The sequence below is a fragment of the Athene noctua genome, chromosome 2, assembly GCF_965140245.1.
Source record: "Athene noctua chromosome 2, bAthNoc1.hap1.1, whole genome shotgun sequence".
Lineage (NCBI taxonomy): Eukaryota > Metazoa > Chordata > Aves > Strigiformes > Strigidae > Athene > Athene noctua.
In genome coordinates, this window is record NC_134038.1 from 56,356,188 (window position 1) to 56,375,336 (window position 19,149).

At 38.4% G+C, this 19,149-nt stretch overlaps 1 protein-coding gene across 10 annotated transcripts in view; it reads left to right on the forward strand.

Annotated features, from left to right (window-relative positions):
• PTPRM (protein tyrosine phosphatase receptor type M) overlaps positions 1-17,419 on the forward strand; it is a 500,090-nt gene extending 482,671 nt beyond the window's left edge. For all 10 annotated transcript variants that reach the window (XM_074899184.1, XM_074899185.1, XM_074899190.1 and 7 more), the window contains 9 exons: positions 807-961; positions 1,262-1,397; positions 1,968-2,117; positions 2,589-2,762; positions 5,107-5,238; positions 8,318-8,443; positions 10,244-10,407; positions 12,484-12,619; positions 16,643-17,419. In XM_074899184.1, coding sequence (XP_074755285.1) covers positions 807-961; positions 1,262-1,397; positions 1,968-2,117; positions 2,589-2,762; positions 5,107-5,238; positions 8,318-8,443; positions 10,244-10,407; positions 12,484-12,619; positions 16,643-16,696 — 1,227 coding nt within the window. In that variant the 3' untranslated portion in view covers positions 16,697-17,419. The remainder of the gene's footprint in view (positions 1-806; positions 962-1,261; positions 1,398-1,967; positions 2,118-2,588; positions 2,763-5,106; positions 5,239-8,317; positions 8,444-10,243; positions 10,408-12,483; positions 12,620-16,642) is intronic.
• Positions 17,420-19,149: the final 1,730 nt, after the last annotated feature.

The following is a 19,149-nucleotide window of genomic DNA, read 5'->3' on the forward strand; positions in this document are numbered from 1 at the left end:
TATGAAATATGTATGATGGCCTCTGGACTGTGGATTTCTAATGAGAATAAAATACTGGCAGCTACATTTTTAGAGGGAGAAGTGGAAATACAAGCACTAAGAAAATCAAACTTAGCATACACACCTCTAATATGCAGACTGCTCCAGAAAGTCACATGGGAAATTACTTACACTATCGGCTTCTCATTCATACCTGTCTCGCTATATCCATGCCCTTGTAGACTGTGGCAAATCACCTGAAGGGTGAGCATGTGGAGGGCTACAAACACAGCCCCTATGATTGGAGGTGCAAGAAGGTTTCTTACTATTCAGCTCTTTCTTTCAGACCAATGAAGGAGACAAATGATAAGGAAAATTATGCTGAAGCTGTAGTTCCCTGAAGTCAGCAACAAAACTCCTGTGGAGAGCAGTGGGGAAAAAAAATGTCATCTGTGCTCTACGTTCATGGCCTTGCTGCTGACCTGTTCTGTGATCATGGCATGAATCTTAAGAACACAGTTTTCAAAGCAACCTAGTGCTTAAATATAGAGATGAGTGTCTACCTTGTTGCTAAAAGTTTCTAACAGATCTAGCGCTAAATTACTCAATTTTGTTGTAAGGCTTTGAAAACAGTTGATATGTAACCTCTGACCTTTGTCTCCCGCTATGAGAAAGCTCTCCAACAGTCTATACAGATTGTATTGGTAGGGGGTGGATGCTTTTCAGCAAGACTCAGGCTTTTGAAGTTATATTCTTACGATGTCTCTCCTCCAATTTCTTTCACATTCCAGCTTGTTTTTCTTTTTCAACCCTTGTCTTTTCAACAGAGAGGTGCTCATGAGATTCGAGAAATCCGGCAGTTCCACTTCACTGGCTGGCCAGACCACGGTGTACCATACCATGCAACAGGCCTGCTGGGATTTGTGCGGCAGGTCAAATCCAAGAGCCCACCAAACGCTGGCCCTCTGGTTGTTCACTGCAGGTAGGTAGCACAGAAGTCCCTCCATTGTGTTGTCCATTAAACTCAGGACCTATTTTTTCTTCTCCTGTTCTGTGTAGTCCCCACATAGGTTGCTGAAGCCACTGGAACTCTACCTACAGTAACTTAATACCTAAAATATAAACAGGAATGGAAAATGTGAGTCTGAAATCCTGCAAATGACTGAATGAAGGCTCAGTTCCAGTAATCATCCCACTGACCATATACATGCGAGATGAACCCTTGCACTTTACATTTTCCAGTATGCTGCTGAACGTTAACTGTGCTCTTCTTTTACTTTAGTGCTGGTGCTGGCAGAACTGGATGCTTCATTGTTATTGACATCATGCTAGATATGGCAGAAAGAGAAGGTGTTGTAGACATATACAATTGCGTGAGAGAGCTTCGATCTCGGAGAGTTAACATGGTGCAGACCGAGGTATTGTTAATCTACTGGAATACTGCCTTATGCTTTGCAAGAAAAAATACTCTTCTAGCTTATAAAACTAGAGCCCCTTTGTGGTTGGCAGCATCCAGAAGGTAGTTTATTCAATCATATATGCAGAAAGTAAGCGACACACAAACCTGAAGAACTGCTGCCCAAACAAGTGCACAGTTATGCTGCACTTAAGGTTCACAATGTTTTTTAAAAAAAGGAAAATCATGAGTATTTCCTCTCAGGTGAGGATTCATTCTGGAGTACATCTTATTGAGGCTCATTTATGTAATAGCACCTACAGAACTGTGCAGAGGAATGAGGAAACCAGAAACTTCTGAGTTTCATTATGGAGTGTTACTGCACTTCTGTTTGTACCTGTAACTAGTTTGATTCAAACCTTCTATACTAATTTCTAAATGAGTGGGATAAAGTTTCATGAACTGCTGTTGTTCCTTCTGGTCTTGCTTCAGTGCTGGCAAAGTCAAAGAGAATTAATGGCAACCATTTACTTACCGAAATACTAATAGTGTATGATTTCAATGTCAGTAATTATTTTAATTGCTTTACCAGGAACAGTATGTATTCATCCATGATGCTATCCTGGAAGCCTGTCTTTGTGGGGACACATCTATTCCAGCTTCTCAAGTTAGGTCTGTTTACTATGAAATGAATAAACTGGATCCTCAAACTAACTCCAGCCAGATCAAAGAAGAATTTAGGGTAAGTTGTGGCTAGCATTACCTAAAAGCTATACATTTCAGCTATACTAAAGACTTCTGCTTAAGTGCTTGTATATAACCATGTGAATTTTAGACCAGACCTGGGTGGAAAAGACTACAAAAAAGGGAAAATAACATGTCACTAATTGCTGTTGAATTATGCTACGTCATAAAAGAATGCAATATGGTAGTAGTAAAATCTTCTTTTTACTCGAGGGAAGTATGTCAATTCCTTCCGCTGTCTTTTCTTCAGAAGGCAGGTTACTCTGCAGCTGTCTTTGAGGTTGTTTTTCAGATCTGTATGCTTTCAGGATTTTTTGGTTCCAAACCCCCATGACTGTGATGTGTTTTCATTTCTCTGCATACTGATTCCCACTGAAACTGAATGATGAGCTGATCTATTCTTAAGTATTTTGGGATGTTTTCACTGCTGTGTTAATTTTTCTGTTGTATTGTTTACTCTTTTTGAAAGACTTTAAATATGGTGACTCCAACACTGCGTGTAGAAGACTGCAGCATAGCACTTTTACCACGAAATCATGAAAAGAATCGCTGTATGGATGTTCTGCCTCCAGACAGATGCCTGCCTTTCCTCATAACAATAGATGGGGAGAGCAGTAACTACATTAATGCTGCACTGATGGATGTAAGTTTACACTACATCATTAATAATAAAAAGGGAATAAGCAGCCCTCCAAACTGGGCAATGCCAGAAAGTGGAGTCAGCATAAGAAGACTGAAATCCTTCTAGCTTTTTTTCCAAAACCGTGGCACAAAATCTTTAAATTCCCAAGCACATTTAGGATCCCACATATGTTATGTCACAACCAAGGTTCTAAAGCCATGCTCAGAGAGCAAGTCAGGGAGTTTTGATAAATTAAATGTGTCTGGGTATCTCCCCAGTGCTTGAATTTTTAACCATCTGGCCTAGGAAAAAAAGAATTACCTATTAAGACACTAAGGCAGTTAAATAGGATACTAACGTTTGCAGCAATATTTCAGTTCCCTTTGTTTCTAATTTAAACAGTAATTAACAAAAAAAAATTGTCTGTCAGCACAAGATAGTACACAAGCCATTACTTCGGTCTTTCTGTTTTTTTCTGTTTGAATGAACGGTTCCTCTTCATATGTGTATTTTTTTTCCTAATGCAACTATGGTAATTCTAATCCTGCTAATAGAGTATCAGTAAAAAGACACTTAAACCGCCTTTACAGTCTATAGATATTTATAGCCTATCTTTGACAATTTCAAGCTATAGTAATTATGGTTGTCAAACACATAAACAGCAAGAAAACAGAGGTTAGCAAAGAATGAATGCATTGTAAATGGCCTTTTTGAAAAGTGAAGCTAGAGTAATAACAGTTTATAGCAGTTTTTGCACTTCTTTCCCTCCAAGTTCTCAAAGCATTTTCCTAAAATAAGCCTAAGTTCAAAACGCTCCTGTGAAAAAGTAGGTGTGCTATCTTTATGTTTATCTATGTAGAGAAACTGAGAACAAAAGTTTAACTGTCTTCTCTAGGTTCTCACAGTAGGTCAACAACATTTCATATTAGAACAGAGCTCCCTTGATCTGCAATTTACAACCTTGCCATTACATTGTCTTCTTTCCTGGAGAGTTCAGTACTGTTTTGTTCTGTAAATTAAGTACGGCTCAGAAAGAGCAGTACCTCAATATTTGCTTTCAAAATGCTTCCCTTCTTCACTGTTGAAACAATGTGCTGGATCTAAAAGTGTGTCTGGGCAAAAGGCTCTGACGGAGGAGGTGGTCTAGATTACTTTCCACCTGAAGCGCCCTAGCCAGGCTCCTGCAATATCCCCACACTGACAGACAAGAGCAGACATTTGACCCTCTCTCTAAATTCTCAGTCTCCAGCAGGCAAGATGATGCATTTTGCCCTCTCCACTTGCATGAGTTGAGATGCAGTTGGATCACCTCGCGTAAGCCTTTAGAGCTCACTTCAAGCAAAAGAAATAGCAAGCATAATTTCCATTATTCAGTATGAGCATGAGTCGGAGAATGGGTTTTCCTAAAAAACTTCTGGGACTTCTAAGTGAGGGAGCAATGGAGACGCCTTCGAGCATCTCTCATCTGCATGCGGCTTCCAGCAAGACAGGACCAGTAGGATAGAAGGCAGCTGACTGATGTACCTGCAGCATCAGTGCCCTCTGGTTGCAGTTTGCTAAAAAACAAACCAAAGAACTGAAGTCTTGTCTGTCTTCATCTGTACCCCAAAACGCATTGTATTCATTTTCTGTGGTCTCTTCAGTGACTGTCTCTGACAGAAATATGCAAATAGGTGATCAGATTGTATCTCTGTTGTGGTACAGATTCTTCAGTTCAAAGCATGTAGAGGCTTCCTTGCAATGGCAGCCCCTCCTAATAATTGCCCCAGTATGGCCACGCTGGCCTTCAACTCTCAAGAGGACATCAGTAAAGATGCTAGTATGAGATCCACAGTGGGACAGTTCCACCAAACAGCTCAGTCAGTGACATACTCTGGTACTAAAACAACCCAAAGAGCACTGAAATTTATCCCCTGGGTATCCTTGCTGCTGTCAGATAGACCAGAATTTCAACCATATTTCTGAAAAAATAACTAGATATTTCCTTTCACAGGCATCATTCAAATTAACAGCTAAGTGCAGACAGCCAAGATTAATCTGTCCATTAACAGCTCAAAGCAAAACTGTTGCTCAGAATTTTGTGGGAGTTGCATTGGAGGCAAAAACCTCTGATGATTTTACTCTGTGCCTGTGGCATAAAATACATTTCAGAAAGATACCATCTGCAGAAGTTATTCTGCCCAAATACAGTTTATTAACTTTGAAGCATGTAAGATCTCAGGAAAGAGCTGAAAACAATGTATTAATTATGTAGAAAATAGAAATAACACTTTCAGTCCTGAAGTTTTGGGGCTATGACTGGCATTCTGCTAAATGGGTTTTTATCTGTTACCATTCTTCTCACCATCTTGTTATTTCTTTGCAGAGCTACAAGCAACCGTCAGCTTTTATAGTTACACAGCATCCCTTACCAAATACTGTCAAAGATTTCTGGAGACTGGTCCTAGATTATCACTGCACTTCAATAGTTATGCTGAACGATGTGGATCCTGCACAAGTAAGTCCAGAAGAATGCTCCATTCAAAAAATGCCTCAGCATTTCAGAACAGCTTTAGGATGTAATTAGTTTATAAAACAACGTTAAATGCTAACACACTGAAAAATTGATTTGTAGCTTGTAGATACACATAGGGAAAGAGGAATAAATCACACCATTGGCAGCTTCTCCCCCAAAATGTTAGTGCACACATAAGTGTGTGCATGCATCCATAACTTATTCTGATAAGAGAACATGCTTTGTGAAGAGCTGATAAAAACCCAAAACAGTGATTGTAGAATTCTGACTCAAGTCTGAAACACATCAATAGCCAAAAGTTATTCGTCAGAAGCAAACAGCTATTCGTTAGCCTGTCTGAAACAGGTCAAGGGCTTTGGTCTGCATATGAGGGGATGGTTGTTCTCAGTGTGAAAATCTGTGTTATGTTTGGCATAAAATGACATTGTTAGGAAGGTGATAGGAACTAAACAAGATTGGATAGTAAGCATCCTTCGGAAGAGAAAACAGGGCAACAAAATGTATGGGGGAATGTAATTGCCTTACAAAGGGGTTGTGTGTGTCATACATGTTCTTTAGAAAATTGGAAAACCATACTTACTGTTTTGGCAATTTAGTCACTAGAGTTAATCACTAAGCATCCTAGAGCCTGGCTCACAACTGCGCAATTCCAAGTTCTTACACAAATATAATTTCCTTGGTTCCAACAACCTGCACCAGCCATCTGCTGGAATAGCATGGTGGTAATCTGGATTCTTAATCTGCTGATTATAGGTTAAGAGCAATGGTTATTTTTTATAGCAGACCACATGTCAGTTTTATTCTTGATATGATCAAGAATCTTTTTAGCTGTGTTGAGTATTGCACATACTTAGAAAGTGTTACCTCTTATTTCTTTTTAACATGAGGAATTTGTTGTTAAAACATACTCATCTGCCGTTTTGTCTTTCAAAGGAATGTGTAGAAATTCCCCACACTAGTTTAAAGACTGGATTTCTGATTCCAAGCCCTTAACTGTCTACAGGGGGAAAAATAGAAATGAAAGACAAAACTTTTATTCATGAGCCTTAAGATTATTTTCTGAGTGAATATGGAAAGACTCAAGGGAGTCAGACTGTTAGGGACTGCTGAACAGAGTTTTTTTAATTTGTGGGCTGTGTTTTGAATTTACAATAATGCATGGCTATTTCAAGCTTTTATTAGCCTCACAGGCTTTTAAAAGCTATTGGGATATGCAGTTAATGCACCTGCCTCTGCAGTATGTTAAACATTTTCCCTCTAATGTGAGTAACAATCTTTTCATTAGGAATAAATCTCAAACCCCTTAGAGCAAACAGAAGTGGAGAGAGGGCAGAGCTTATTAAAAACATGCATTACATTCAGATTTATTAATAATTACTGTTATCATTATTATTTATGTATATATGGAGTGTTTAAAGTTCTGGTTAGATATTACAATTGATGTGGATTGTTATACTCTATTGGGAAATGAAGTTCAACCCTTCACAGTGACTCTAACTTAAAGAGAGTTGCTAGCATCACATGCATGCAAAATGCACTCACCTAAATGCTTTTGTTTTCTTTAAAACTTGACAATCTTGGCTTCCCAAAACAGGTCCAGCAAACAGCTCTGCTTATTATCATTTAAGCCATTTTTCAAAGATCTGTTAGAACAATATTCCTGTATATTTTGAAAGACGTGGATTAAATTGTGCACCGTAAATGATCTGATCACTGGCGTTTGCATTACTTGTGTGGCTTGTATTTTACTGGCCTGTACACGAGCATATTTCATAATAAAAATTTGTGTAAGATTTAGACAATACTTGGAAAGTAATTTGCTCAGCAGACCAAATCATGTGGGGGGTTTAAAATAAATGAAAATTTATTTTCCTACTTGAAATTTCTGTTTTTAACTTGTTAAAGTGAACTCCTGAAAATCAGACCCTGTTCTCTTTTTAATTGATGAAGTAAATGATCATGTTTTCCTAAAATGTAGTCATCTCTAAACAGCTTTGTTGAGGACTAAGTGTTGTAAGAAATGCAAAACAACATCTGGAGAAAATGTGATTTGTCAGCTCAACTCTGGATCACCAACAGCAGTGCAGCAGAATGAAGACCACAGCTGTTTTACTGAATGAAATAAAGTTCCAAATATGACATCAATGCTTCTGCAAGCAAACAAAATTTCATGAGTTCATACTTAATTTTGGTGAATGCTTGCAAAAGCTACATGCTTGAACAGCTCTAAATATCCCTGGAAAAAAATTGTTATAGTTTTTATAGAAAATAATGGACAAGCAGAGTCTAGCTTCAAAAACCTCCTTGCAAAGTGTTGATTTAATCTTTAAAGTATTAATACAGATGATAATTGGTTCCTGGATTAAGCCATTGTGATATTATTAGACACTAAAACTGCAAGATAATGGTAGTATTACTTTGTGATCTTTAGATACCTAGAAGTAATGTTTTCTGAGCACTAAAGAAAGCATAATTACTATTTTCAGGTGGCATTCATAAGATGAAATTGAGCAGTTGTTGAAAATCTAAAGCAATCCTGATATTAGCCGATATCATCACTAACAAGTAAAACAGATGTAAAAGTTAAGTCCTGAGCTTTGAGAATTGATGCACCCTTCATAGTATAAAGCATGCATTCTGATGTAGCTTGAATTATTACCAACTTTTCAGGACAGTTGGAGATACCACGATTTTTGTCTTTAGGCTCTACTCTGTCTCCAAGATATGGTCATATTTGACAGCATCCCACTGTCTTGTCATAACATATTTCAGAATTGATGTTGACTGTCAGAAATGTGTTACTCCAAATACCAGAGAATGGCGAGCATAGCAGCAAGCAATAGTATGTTCAATTAAGTGAAAAGGCATTTGTTTAAACTTGTAAAGTAAAAGTAGAGTGCTCGAAACTGGTGGAAGATGGTGCACTGTGTATTTTATAAAGAAATTGTGTGAGAATTTCAGTAATAAATGTAGCACAAAATAAAATCTAGAAAAGTATATTGAGACAGCATGAAATTCAGAGGGATTAACTGTGTTCTTTTGTGTTTGTGGTCTTCTGTAGCTGTGCCCTCAGTACTGGCCAGAAAATGGAGTACACCGACACGGTCCTATTCAGGTGGAGTTTGTATCAGCTGATTTAGAAGAAGACATAATCAGCCGGATATTCCGAATTTATAATGCAGCCAGAGTAAGGACATTATTTGCAAAATTTCTGTCTCAGTAGATGAGTCGACTACTCAAATCACAAAAAATGAAAGTTAAACTCACATAAAACCATTCTCATTTTTCAGTTTATTTATTTGAAAGCAACGGTGCAATACTGAGTCACACCATAATCAGTGAGAAAAAAGCCACCTATGTGTAAAGTAAAAAATATTTTAATGCATATCTCAAGTGTGCTAAATGCAAATGAAATAAATGCAGTATTCAGATAGTATGGTAGCCAAGAAATGCCAAAATCAGTGCTGTTTTCAATAGTCTGAAATTAGCCATCTTGCATATTTGTATTCTGTGTCATGCAAAGAAAGCTGTGCACCAGTAGTAGGCATGTTTTTCAATACCAGTCCCAGGCTTTTAGAGAAGATCCTGTCCCACTAATCACACTTCATAATATATGTAAGCACTTCAGAGGGACAAGTGCGTTCTCGTATCCAGCCTTTATGCTCCCGTAAAGTTGACAGAAGGCCAAACAAGGCATGTCTTTCAAGCTGACTGGAAAAAAGATTTCACCACAGACCAGGCATCTCTACCCATCCAGATGGAGGGAGCCTTTGCAATGGACTGGTATCAGTCACCAAAGAGCCACAGCTAGGAATAAGCAGCACTCCCTGATGAAGAAAGTTGGGAACTGCCCTGAGATCCGGTAGCTATCAGGACAGTGAAACCACCCAAAACCACACCCAAAAACATGCTAATATCTGAACAGAGAAGCAGATTGTAAGCTTCAAGATATTTCTTTAATACTGTGAAGGCCTTACATTCACAGCGAATGTGGCAAGATAGAAACACAGTCTCCAGCAGTGTTAATGTGAGCTTTAGCAGACGCTGGGTCTGGCTGATGTGCTTTGGGAAGAGGGGCTGTCAGCTGCAAGAAACTGGTCAGGAAATCAGTAGATTCCAAATTTTGACATAAAGCAGACAAAACCCATTGAAGAACATATCTAGTACTGCATCCACTTTGGTTTATTCCCTTATCTCATTAATCTTACGTACTTTCTATTACCTCTTACTCTAGAGAAAAAATGGTAATGTCAACATTTCTTTGTGTTCCTCATTTTAAAAGTGGCACTAAAATGCCATCACTTTGCACAGAAGTGAAAGTGGCAAATCCTAGACTACAGAAACAGTTTTCATGTGTGTGTTTATTATGCCCTTTTCAAAAGACTAATTTTCTACCACTAACACTTGTTCTATGCTCCTTTTTTATTTTAAATCACCATAAAGCAACTGTTCGGTAACATTTCACCAGAGGGGTTCTGACTGCTGCAGTAGCACACAATAAAATAAAATGTAGTTAGGTTTTTTTATAAGCCAGAAACATATGAGGGTTTTGTTTGGTTTTTTAAATGTTTCCTGCTTCAAAATATCTTGAAAGGTTGAAAGGTTTTGACCTTTCTTGTAAAAAAAAGACAGAAGCATGCAAATATTATTCAAAATGCTGGAACATATAAAAAAAAATTGAAGTTGTGTTGTAGGTCCCTCTTCGCTACCAAATTCCTCCTATGATATTAATTAATTATTTGCTTGGTCCTGCAGCTGTACCACTGCTCTATTCTAAGTCTATTTGTACAGCACTCAGTTTAAAGCTTCTTGTTCTACTAACTCCATTGGAAATTAAACGTTATAACTCCTCAAGGGCAGTTGAAATTACATTAGTAGTTTGTCAGTGGTGATCTGCTTGAACAACTTTCCTCACTGATACAAACATCTAAATTATATACCAAAAAAATTCTGTTATTTTCCCTGTTTGTTGTCTGAATCTCTACAGCCCCAAGATGGCTATCGGATGGTGCAGCAGTTCCAGTTCCTGGGATGGCCCATGTACAGAGACACTCCAGTTTCTAAACGCTCCTTCTTGAAGCTTATCCGCCAAGTGGAGAAGTGGCAGGAAGAATACAATGGGGGAGAGGGACGCACAGTTGTACATTGCTTGTAAGTACTGGAAACAGAAGAGAGAAAATAAGGGAATACTCTTAACAGAATCGGTGCCAGGTTTTAAAATATTTGTGAAGAGGTATCTATCTAATCTGGAAGTGGATAAATAATACAACCGCTCATTTAAAAGCTCTGAATACAAGAAGAATTGTATAATTTTATGTAGATTCATGAGTTTCCCTCTACCTTGGTAGACTCCTGTGAAAAGATGATGTTTAAGTCAACTTTATATAAAGATGTCCAGTGACCTTTGCAAATGGAAAAGGTACATATTTATTCAGAGAAAAATCAAAATTGTACCTTCAGAACAACATACCTTTTATTTCTACAGATAAGAACTGTAGAACTAAGTAGTATTGGAGGGGTGATTCCAATTCCACTCATAAAGCACATAAGTAAAAGTGGTGTGATAGACCAGTCACAATGATCATAATGATCCAAAAGCCTTACCTTTCTCTAATAAGGGTATATACTTTTGTTCTTCTGTGGCCTTTGTCTTCCAGTGGTGCAGGCTCTCATCCAGTCTGCCACCATCCTTCCTTTTATATGGCTTAATACTTGTACACGCAGTTTGCTCTCAGCAGTAGCTGATTTTTGAGACTCAGTCTTGAGTGCTTGAAATTTTATCCCTCTTCCTCTAAACATCTGTTTAAAGATGCTGCCATGATGGGGAAGGGACATGCTAATGGGAAAAGCACACACACACTTTCAGAAGCTGAGACCCAATGTTAGAACGATGGAAGAAAGTCTAAGAGTGTATTAATAATTCCCACTATCACTGACCTTGAACAAGTCATTGCTCTTCAGTTTCCCCATCTGTAGAATGGGGATAATAATACTTTCATCAAAGGAGCATTGTGCAGTGTGATTAATTAATGTTTTGAGATCTTTAGCTGAAAAGACCCTTTTGAAGTGCAAATTACTGTTATCTCTGAGGTGGCTGATGATATTAAATAGTTGTACAACATCACACATGCGTCACTTCCAGGCAGTACAGAAAGAAAAAGCTCTAATATCATCCTTTTAAATGGCTTTATTTTAATTAAAATTCTCAAAGAGTCCACAATATCAGGCAATGTTTTGGCAGCAGAGAGCATTCTTTTCATACAGCCTGGATGTGACAGATGTGCGACGTTGTATCTTCCTTTGAAAATCAACCATTTGCAAATGTGGTTTGAAAGACCTGCTACCTAACTAGTCTGCACTCTGGTAATTATTAAGGTTTATTATTTTCAGTGAAGCACAGCCTAAAGATTCTGATTAGAATAGCTGTAGAAATAATAGGGTTTCCAGAAAGAAAAAGATTCTCAAAGATTAAAAATAACTGGGGATAAAGTATTATTAAATACTGTATTTGATCGTGCATATGAACACTTGTGCCTGGCTTCTTTGTTAGCAAGTCACTTCGGATTCTCATCCTCTGATACTGTGGGTGGAGGGGGAATACATACACTTTTAAAAGTAGTCATTGCCAGGCAGCCAGCCCCTCTGCCTGATGCCAGGGAGTGAGCGCATCAGCCAGGGGAATATGGCAGCACCGCCTCGTGCCGTGCTAAAGGTGGAGCCACTGGAAGGGCTCCTACAAATGAGACTTTGGGCACTTCTGCTGCTCCTCTGCAATGCCTTTTGAGTCCAGAAGGAGAGCACCAGGATTTGGAGTAAAAGAACTCAAAGATCCACTTTCTCTAGAACATTTCCAGGCCTGATGTTCATTACAACCTTGTGTGTTTACAGTGCAAAGGGCTGCTGAACTGAATCGAACAGTACCTTGTTATTTTAGCAGCCTCTTTGTGCTGTCTCAAGCGTTTGCTAAAGGGTGGTCCAAAACTCAGCCATTCGATTCCTCCCAGGCTTTGAGCCTGCTGGATTCTGAATCATAGATTTGAGATCTTTCAGCCCATTAATTCCATTTAAAAATTGTGTTCTGCCTAGACTTCGGCAGCCTTTGGGGACAGGAATGTTTTGTGGTTTCTCCCCACCGGAACTCATGCCTTCTGTAGCCATCCCTGGTGCTGTATGAACTTGTAACACAGAGTCAATTTTAACTGAGCCATTTTATCACTTTTATTGTAGGAATGGAGGTGGCCGCAGTGGGACATTTTGTGCAATCAGCATTGTTTGTGAAATGCTTCGACATCAGAGGGCTGTTGACGTATTCCATGCTGTGAAGACACTGAGGAATAATAAGCCTAACATGGTGGACCTTCTGGTATGAGCTATTTAACTGCACCACTAAATAGAAAATTTCCTTTTTCTCAGAAGACTCGGAAAGATTTCCAGGATTTGCAGTGGGAGTTGTTCACAAAGCAAGCAAATCATTTTCAAAGGGGATAATGAAGTCACTTCACTTGTAAGAGTATTTTTACACTGCTTTCTTCCCAAGGAGACTTTGTCTCTGTTCATTTGAATTTTTTAAGAGTTTTAAACTTTCAGCCGAACATCCTTATTAATTTTCTTTTCTAGCAGGCTGAGCCAAGTGGAGAGCAGCCCTTGCATAGTAGAAATAATAGTTATGTAAAATGAAATGCCAGATTTTCAAATTATATATTTTATAAATAACTTAATCGCCTAATATTTATCAAAGCCATGAATTTCATTTTGACATACAGAATATTGCATTTAATTGTGGTTGCTCTATCTCACAGAAAGATTAAAGAAGTTCAGAAACAAGGGGCCATGTGCAATTATTTTCCTAGAGAGTGTTTTATGGGCTTTTTTTTTAAATGGAGAATTGCTGAAGTGCCAGCTGCTATGCCAGAAGAGCTTCAGAACAGCTTAAACTAGCAGGTTCTTACACTCCAGTGTGTAGTTCTGTACTTGGAGATGGGTATAGTGTGATACCCTATTCTGAAGCCTGGGCTATAAAAGACACTGTTTTACAACATCACGCTGTAGAGGTGGCTGCTTAAGAGGCAGCTGTATTCGATTTAGCATCATAGGCAGGAGGAAGCAGCATCTGGGCAGCTTCAAGATGCTAAAGCAACCTGAGCTAATTTTTCAGGCTCTGGTTAAACAAGTTTGGGTCATATTTCAACATCCTTTTTAGAGTGCCCACGGTAAGGCAGAAGGCATTTTGCAGAGCTGGTCCAACCTGTTGTAATTTTAGGAGAGATTCCCCCTCTCTCAGATGAGCTACTGAGATCTGGGTGTGATACACACTGGAGAATAGGCAGAAAACAGGAACTCTTTTGGGGAGAGTGAGGCTTTCAGCCTCGTGTGTAGGTGAGTAGGGTTATCCACTTCACCACCACATGTATCACTGCCCTTATCTATCCCATAGAGAATGGCTCCCACCACATCCTCCATCACAGTGCTCTCACCTAGCCTGCCTGTGAAGTCCCAGACGCTCCCCTAGGCCCTGCGTTGGCCAGGATCATGGAAAAAAAACAGATGTTGACAGCTGTGCAAAGCAAGGAGGGAATTTACAAGCAGTACCACAGGGCCATGAGCCAGCAATGTGGAACTGTGAATCTTGTGAGAAACTATCGAGCATTCATAGTGGTGGGAGGGAGAAGCTTAGTTGGCTCCTCTTCCTCTAGTTTATATTCTCAAGAGGAGAATCATCATACTGAGAACCATACATTTTTATTTCCTAGATATTAAGAAAAATGTCCTACTTCTTCATTCAGATGGTATAGTTTGGATAGAGACTTGGCAGGCCTGCTGTTCTCTGTTCTCCCAGAGCTTAAGTGCACAGAACTCACTGATCTCTTACTCATTTATTTTATAGAAATAAAAAGAAAATTACCAGTGTGAAGGTGTACAGTTGAAGGAAATTCTGTCTATAAATTACCGTTTGTGACAGTTCTCCAGGTGTAGATTTCTCAGGCAGCTGTCTCCACTTTTCTTTTAATCAAAAGCTAAATGTATTATTTTAGAATGTAAAAATAGCTTTTAGTAAATTGAGGATGGTACTGAGAATGTCTGGACAGCATTGAGAGGCCCCATAAGGCCTTTTCATTAGGCAATTTCAAAGAACTCATAAAGGAGACCCATATTGTTTTCCTTATTTTTACAGATAGAGGAACAAAGGCAGGGGACAATCAGGAATTTTCTCTTTATCACGTAATTCACTGACAAAGCAGAGTTAGAATCACATCTCTTCAATCTTGGTCTGCTACTTTGTAGGAACAAATGTTTGAATTAGCAAGGTTTCAATTTCCATGTAGATTGTTTCATGGTAAAAGGGTATCGAGACACTTGAGTTCTTTTCCTGATCCTGTTACTGATTTCATCCTTTATGACCTTTCTTATATTAAGGTCTTTGCCTCAGTTTCCATATCTGAAAAATTAGAACAGTAATATTCATCTACCTTTGTAAAATGTTGTGGTAAAAGATTAAATGCTCAGATTTATAAATATTTCAGAAAAATAGTTTCAAGATTGCTTTATCAATACATGTTATGCACTTTCTGACTAGATGAAGGGCAGTCTTTACAGTCCATACTTAGAGATTCATCTCTTAATTTCATTGAAACCTTTGTTTTTTCTGCAAGTGTAAAAATCTGAACGCCACATCCAAACAGTATAGAAATATGTGAAATTCTTCAGCCATCATGCAAAGGTAATACATGGTATTACAAAACATATATTACAGAATGCCCAAAGCATTTTCTGATAAAGGTTATTGGACCTACCAATAGGTGTCCTAGAAGAAAAATAAAAATGTACATCTCTGAAGCTAGCTAATGTAAAGAGACTTTTAATATCCACCATCAAGTGAAGAATAAAAATGCACAAAGGACACACATGAGTGAACACAGTGCAAAATAATATATGTCTGCTCTTTAAGACAGGTATTCAGTTTACTAAAAATGACAGTTACTCTGCTGGATCAGTAAATCAGCATAAAATGAGCATGGAAAAATGGAAATGGATGAGTGGCTGGTCTCTTCTTTTGATCTGTTATGTGGTTATAGAATAATTTTCATTTATTTAGAAACATACATGAAATAACAGCAGAAAAGGAAAAATCTACATAATATTCCTTTCTTTTCTTTCTTCTTTTTTATTCTTTTCTCATTCTGAAGAAGACACAGGCACCTCACATACAACTCATTCATAACTTAGATGATATGTGCACCTAAGATTTGTTTCCTTTTGACGTGACAGATCTCAACAAAAGAACTTTGAAATTGTCCATACTTGTTAATGGCTTTTTGATTGTTGTAATATTATTTGGTCTCTTACATGTTAAAGTGAACTCTTCTCTCAGCTAAAACGTGACCCAAAATCACAAGTACAAGCCAGAAGAGTTAATCCATTAAAATGTTTGCTTCAATGAAACAGAGAATATATCTGAAGTGTAATTGTAATCTTCCTACTTGTGATGTTGGGAAGGTGAAGGCTGAGTGCTTTCAGCTAGTTAAGTCTGTTGTTGTTCCTGTATGATAGTACATACTTATATATCTTTTATTAATTGATTCAAGTGCATAAGAGAAAGACATTTCAGTGGCAGAAATAGTCATAAAACCGGCAGGTATTTCCAAACTGAATTTTTTAGAAGCCAGAGCCCTTGGATTCAGGGAACCCACACCTACTATTTCTTTTGGCTTTTTTGTTTCATTTAAATGTTTGTAGTATTGTTAAATATTGCGAGTAGCAAGAGTGAAAACAAAGAGGGATATGTGTGCACACACAAAGCTGTGAAGTCTTCAGTGACTTCATCCTTTAAAGTTGCAGAGGTGGGCAAGAGTCAGTCAAAACCATTGGCCTCTCTTGCGCTGGGAGAGGACAGTATTTAGGCATGGGTTTGGGCCGCATGTGGAGGAGGAACAGTAAGCAGCTCTTGCCCTGAAATGTAGCAAGTGTATGAATGACATTAAAATAAAAGTTACAATCTGGGAAGTACTAGACATGGGGTCTATTTTAAGATAAACATTTCCAGCGAGGAATTTCAGTAACTCCAATTCTGGTAAAGTGCTACACGAGCATTTTGGACAGATGACAGAAGGGTTGCAAATCAATTTGCTTATGTGTATCAATTTTTCTCGTACAAGTGTATTAGAGCAGCTAAATACCCATCTAATAGAAGCTGTACCATAAGTTACTGTGTGTAGTGTCTGTTGTCTGGTTAATATAAAGATTTTCTTACCTGCATATAAATTGGATTTTCAAACTGGTTCCCATTGACAACAGCTGATAGTAAATAATTTTAACAGAAGAGAAATATTGATCCCCTTAATTAAGTTCCTTCAATAACTGACTTTATGGTTTTCTTTTGATTTTTCAGGATCAATACAAATTCTGCTATGAAGTGGCTTTGGAATACTTGAATTCTGGCTGATTGCATAAACAGCACAGACAAAGTTCCTTCTTTCACCACCACAAACAAAGCAAGTCGCTTCATGATATCTGTGTAAATGAGACGAAGACTTCTCAGTGTTATGCTTATACTGCTTTGTATAATTGGCTCTTTTTAAGAGCCCGAAAAGATGTTTATAAACTGCTTGCACTGCCCGTTTTCCACTATAATGCCGCTGCTTGACACCCATGTGAACATTCACCAAACCACATGGCCGTTGTTGAACACTGTATTCATACATAGCCATTGATGTGGTGAAGCAGCATAGTCCTTTGGTAAATAAGAGAGCACAATTATATTCTTATGAAGGAATTTGTACTTTTCTGTTACATTTTGTTGCCTGTGATTCTCAGTTACTGTCACAGCCTAGTGTACATTTCTGTTCTGTGGAGAATGCTGTCTGGCATTTTAGTAATATATGATTTTAGTTATATTTGTATTCTAACACATGCATAATAAATGAATCATATGTAGCTTATCTGAACTAATGGAAGGACATGTACTAAATCATGTTAACTTCGTTGAGTTGTAATTTCTATCCACTTTGTACCATTGCAGAGAGAGAATCTTGATAGAAAGTTAGAAAATGCAAAATACAGGATGCTCAGATTAATATATCCAAAGCTTTTTCATTTGTTTATATTGTAAATATTTTTTGATTTCATCAAATTATTTATTCATTAAAATGAATTTTTTTGTGAAGCACAGTGAGTGACAATCATTTTTATTAAGCCCTGGAAATGCTTACTGTATGATAGTGTAAACATTTGTTTACCTTGTATGGATTCTCAGCTCAATAAATAATTACATACATGATAAAATCTCGTTTAATTTAATATCTCTTGGCACCTGAGTGCCTTCAACTAAGCCTCTTTTCGGATTAATTCTTGTAAATACTGAGCTACCTCCAGAGTGTGTTTATTGTGTGATCCAATGTTGATCCAGCCAATAGCAAGATGTGCCGTGCCAAAATATAAAAGGAGGTGAATTGTATGTTTAAAAATGCACAAATGCAGAACCCAGAAATTGCCCTGCTGAGATGATGTTGGGCTTGCAGTACTCAGTCTTGTCACAGCATTCCTCTGCAGCCCTGAGCATTCCCTGTCACTCACGCTGCATCTGCTGCTGCAAAAGGGGTGATGGTGCATTTGTTCTTGGGAAGAATGACAGCTGTGAGGGGGAAGTAGTTCCTCGTATTAAAGATACCAATACTAGAATGACTGTGGGGGTTAAAAGTGAGTAAAACTGCTCTGTTACTAGAGCTGTTACCAGTACAGCCAGTGGAAAGGTTTAAATCATTAAAGTTCTTGCCTGTCCTGAGAATGGTTGTACTGCACTTCCATGGTGTTTGAAAGATTCCCCTTTCTCTCACGCACTCATCAGTGTCTGAACAGGCTGGGACTTGCCTCATGTTCATGGATGCAGAAAGCACAGCAATGAAGCAGCAGGAAAGGGGAATGGGCCAGCAGTGGCTTGCTGCACTGTCCACTGGAACTGCAGATCTTCCTCTCACCCAGAAGTGTCTAGGAGACATCGCAGACAGAGAAATTGCTCGATACTGAAGCCTTCCAAAGCTATATGGAAGTATATTCCCAGTGCAAGGAAGCAGCAGACTGCACAGTATTTCAGTTCTTAAAAAGTCCTCTTAATGTGCTAGCCATCTGCAATGGGGGCAGTATCTATATAAATGTATCAGTCAAAATGTTTTGAGAACTTCTAAATCAAAGAGATCCAGCTTGGACGGAATGACTCAGAGCTTGTCAACTGCCAGTTCAAAACCACTGCAAAATTCAGACCTGAAGACATGAGAATAGGTTTCCTCTGCAGCTGGAAACCATCTCTTTTAAAATTGCTTTAAAATGTAGCTGGCAGGTACTGGCCATTGCTATAAATTGCACAGAGGTACTGAAGAACATAGGAAAAACAACCCCAGCTCTAAGAAGAATGATAGTCCTTGGATAAACCCTGTAGCAGAATATGCTGTCATTGGTTTAGAAACCCTAGTGTTACGAAACAAAATCCAAGCCTCTAACATCATATCCCTCACAACAAGCTTGACAAACCAGGTATGCCATCCAGGCTTGCTTCTTTGTAATAATTGTGTGACACTAAAATGTTCCATGATCTATTTATTGAAATATGCATGCATGTGTCCAGTATTTCCTGATGCTTTCAAGAAGTGTAAGATGGTTAAGCGTGCTGAAGGAACCCTAGGATAGGTGACAGCGGCAATGCGATCCCAAATGTAAATGAGATTTATTGAAATGCAGCAAGAATCACAGCAATCTCTAACAAAGACAGAGACTGCCAGTGTCTGCTGGACATTATTTCAGCTGCTGAACTCTTGCAGACATACTTTCCACAGGTAGGTCTTGGGGATGAGAGGGTAGGAAAGAGATGACGAGGAGAGAGTTCTTCAGTGTTTCTTATTGTTT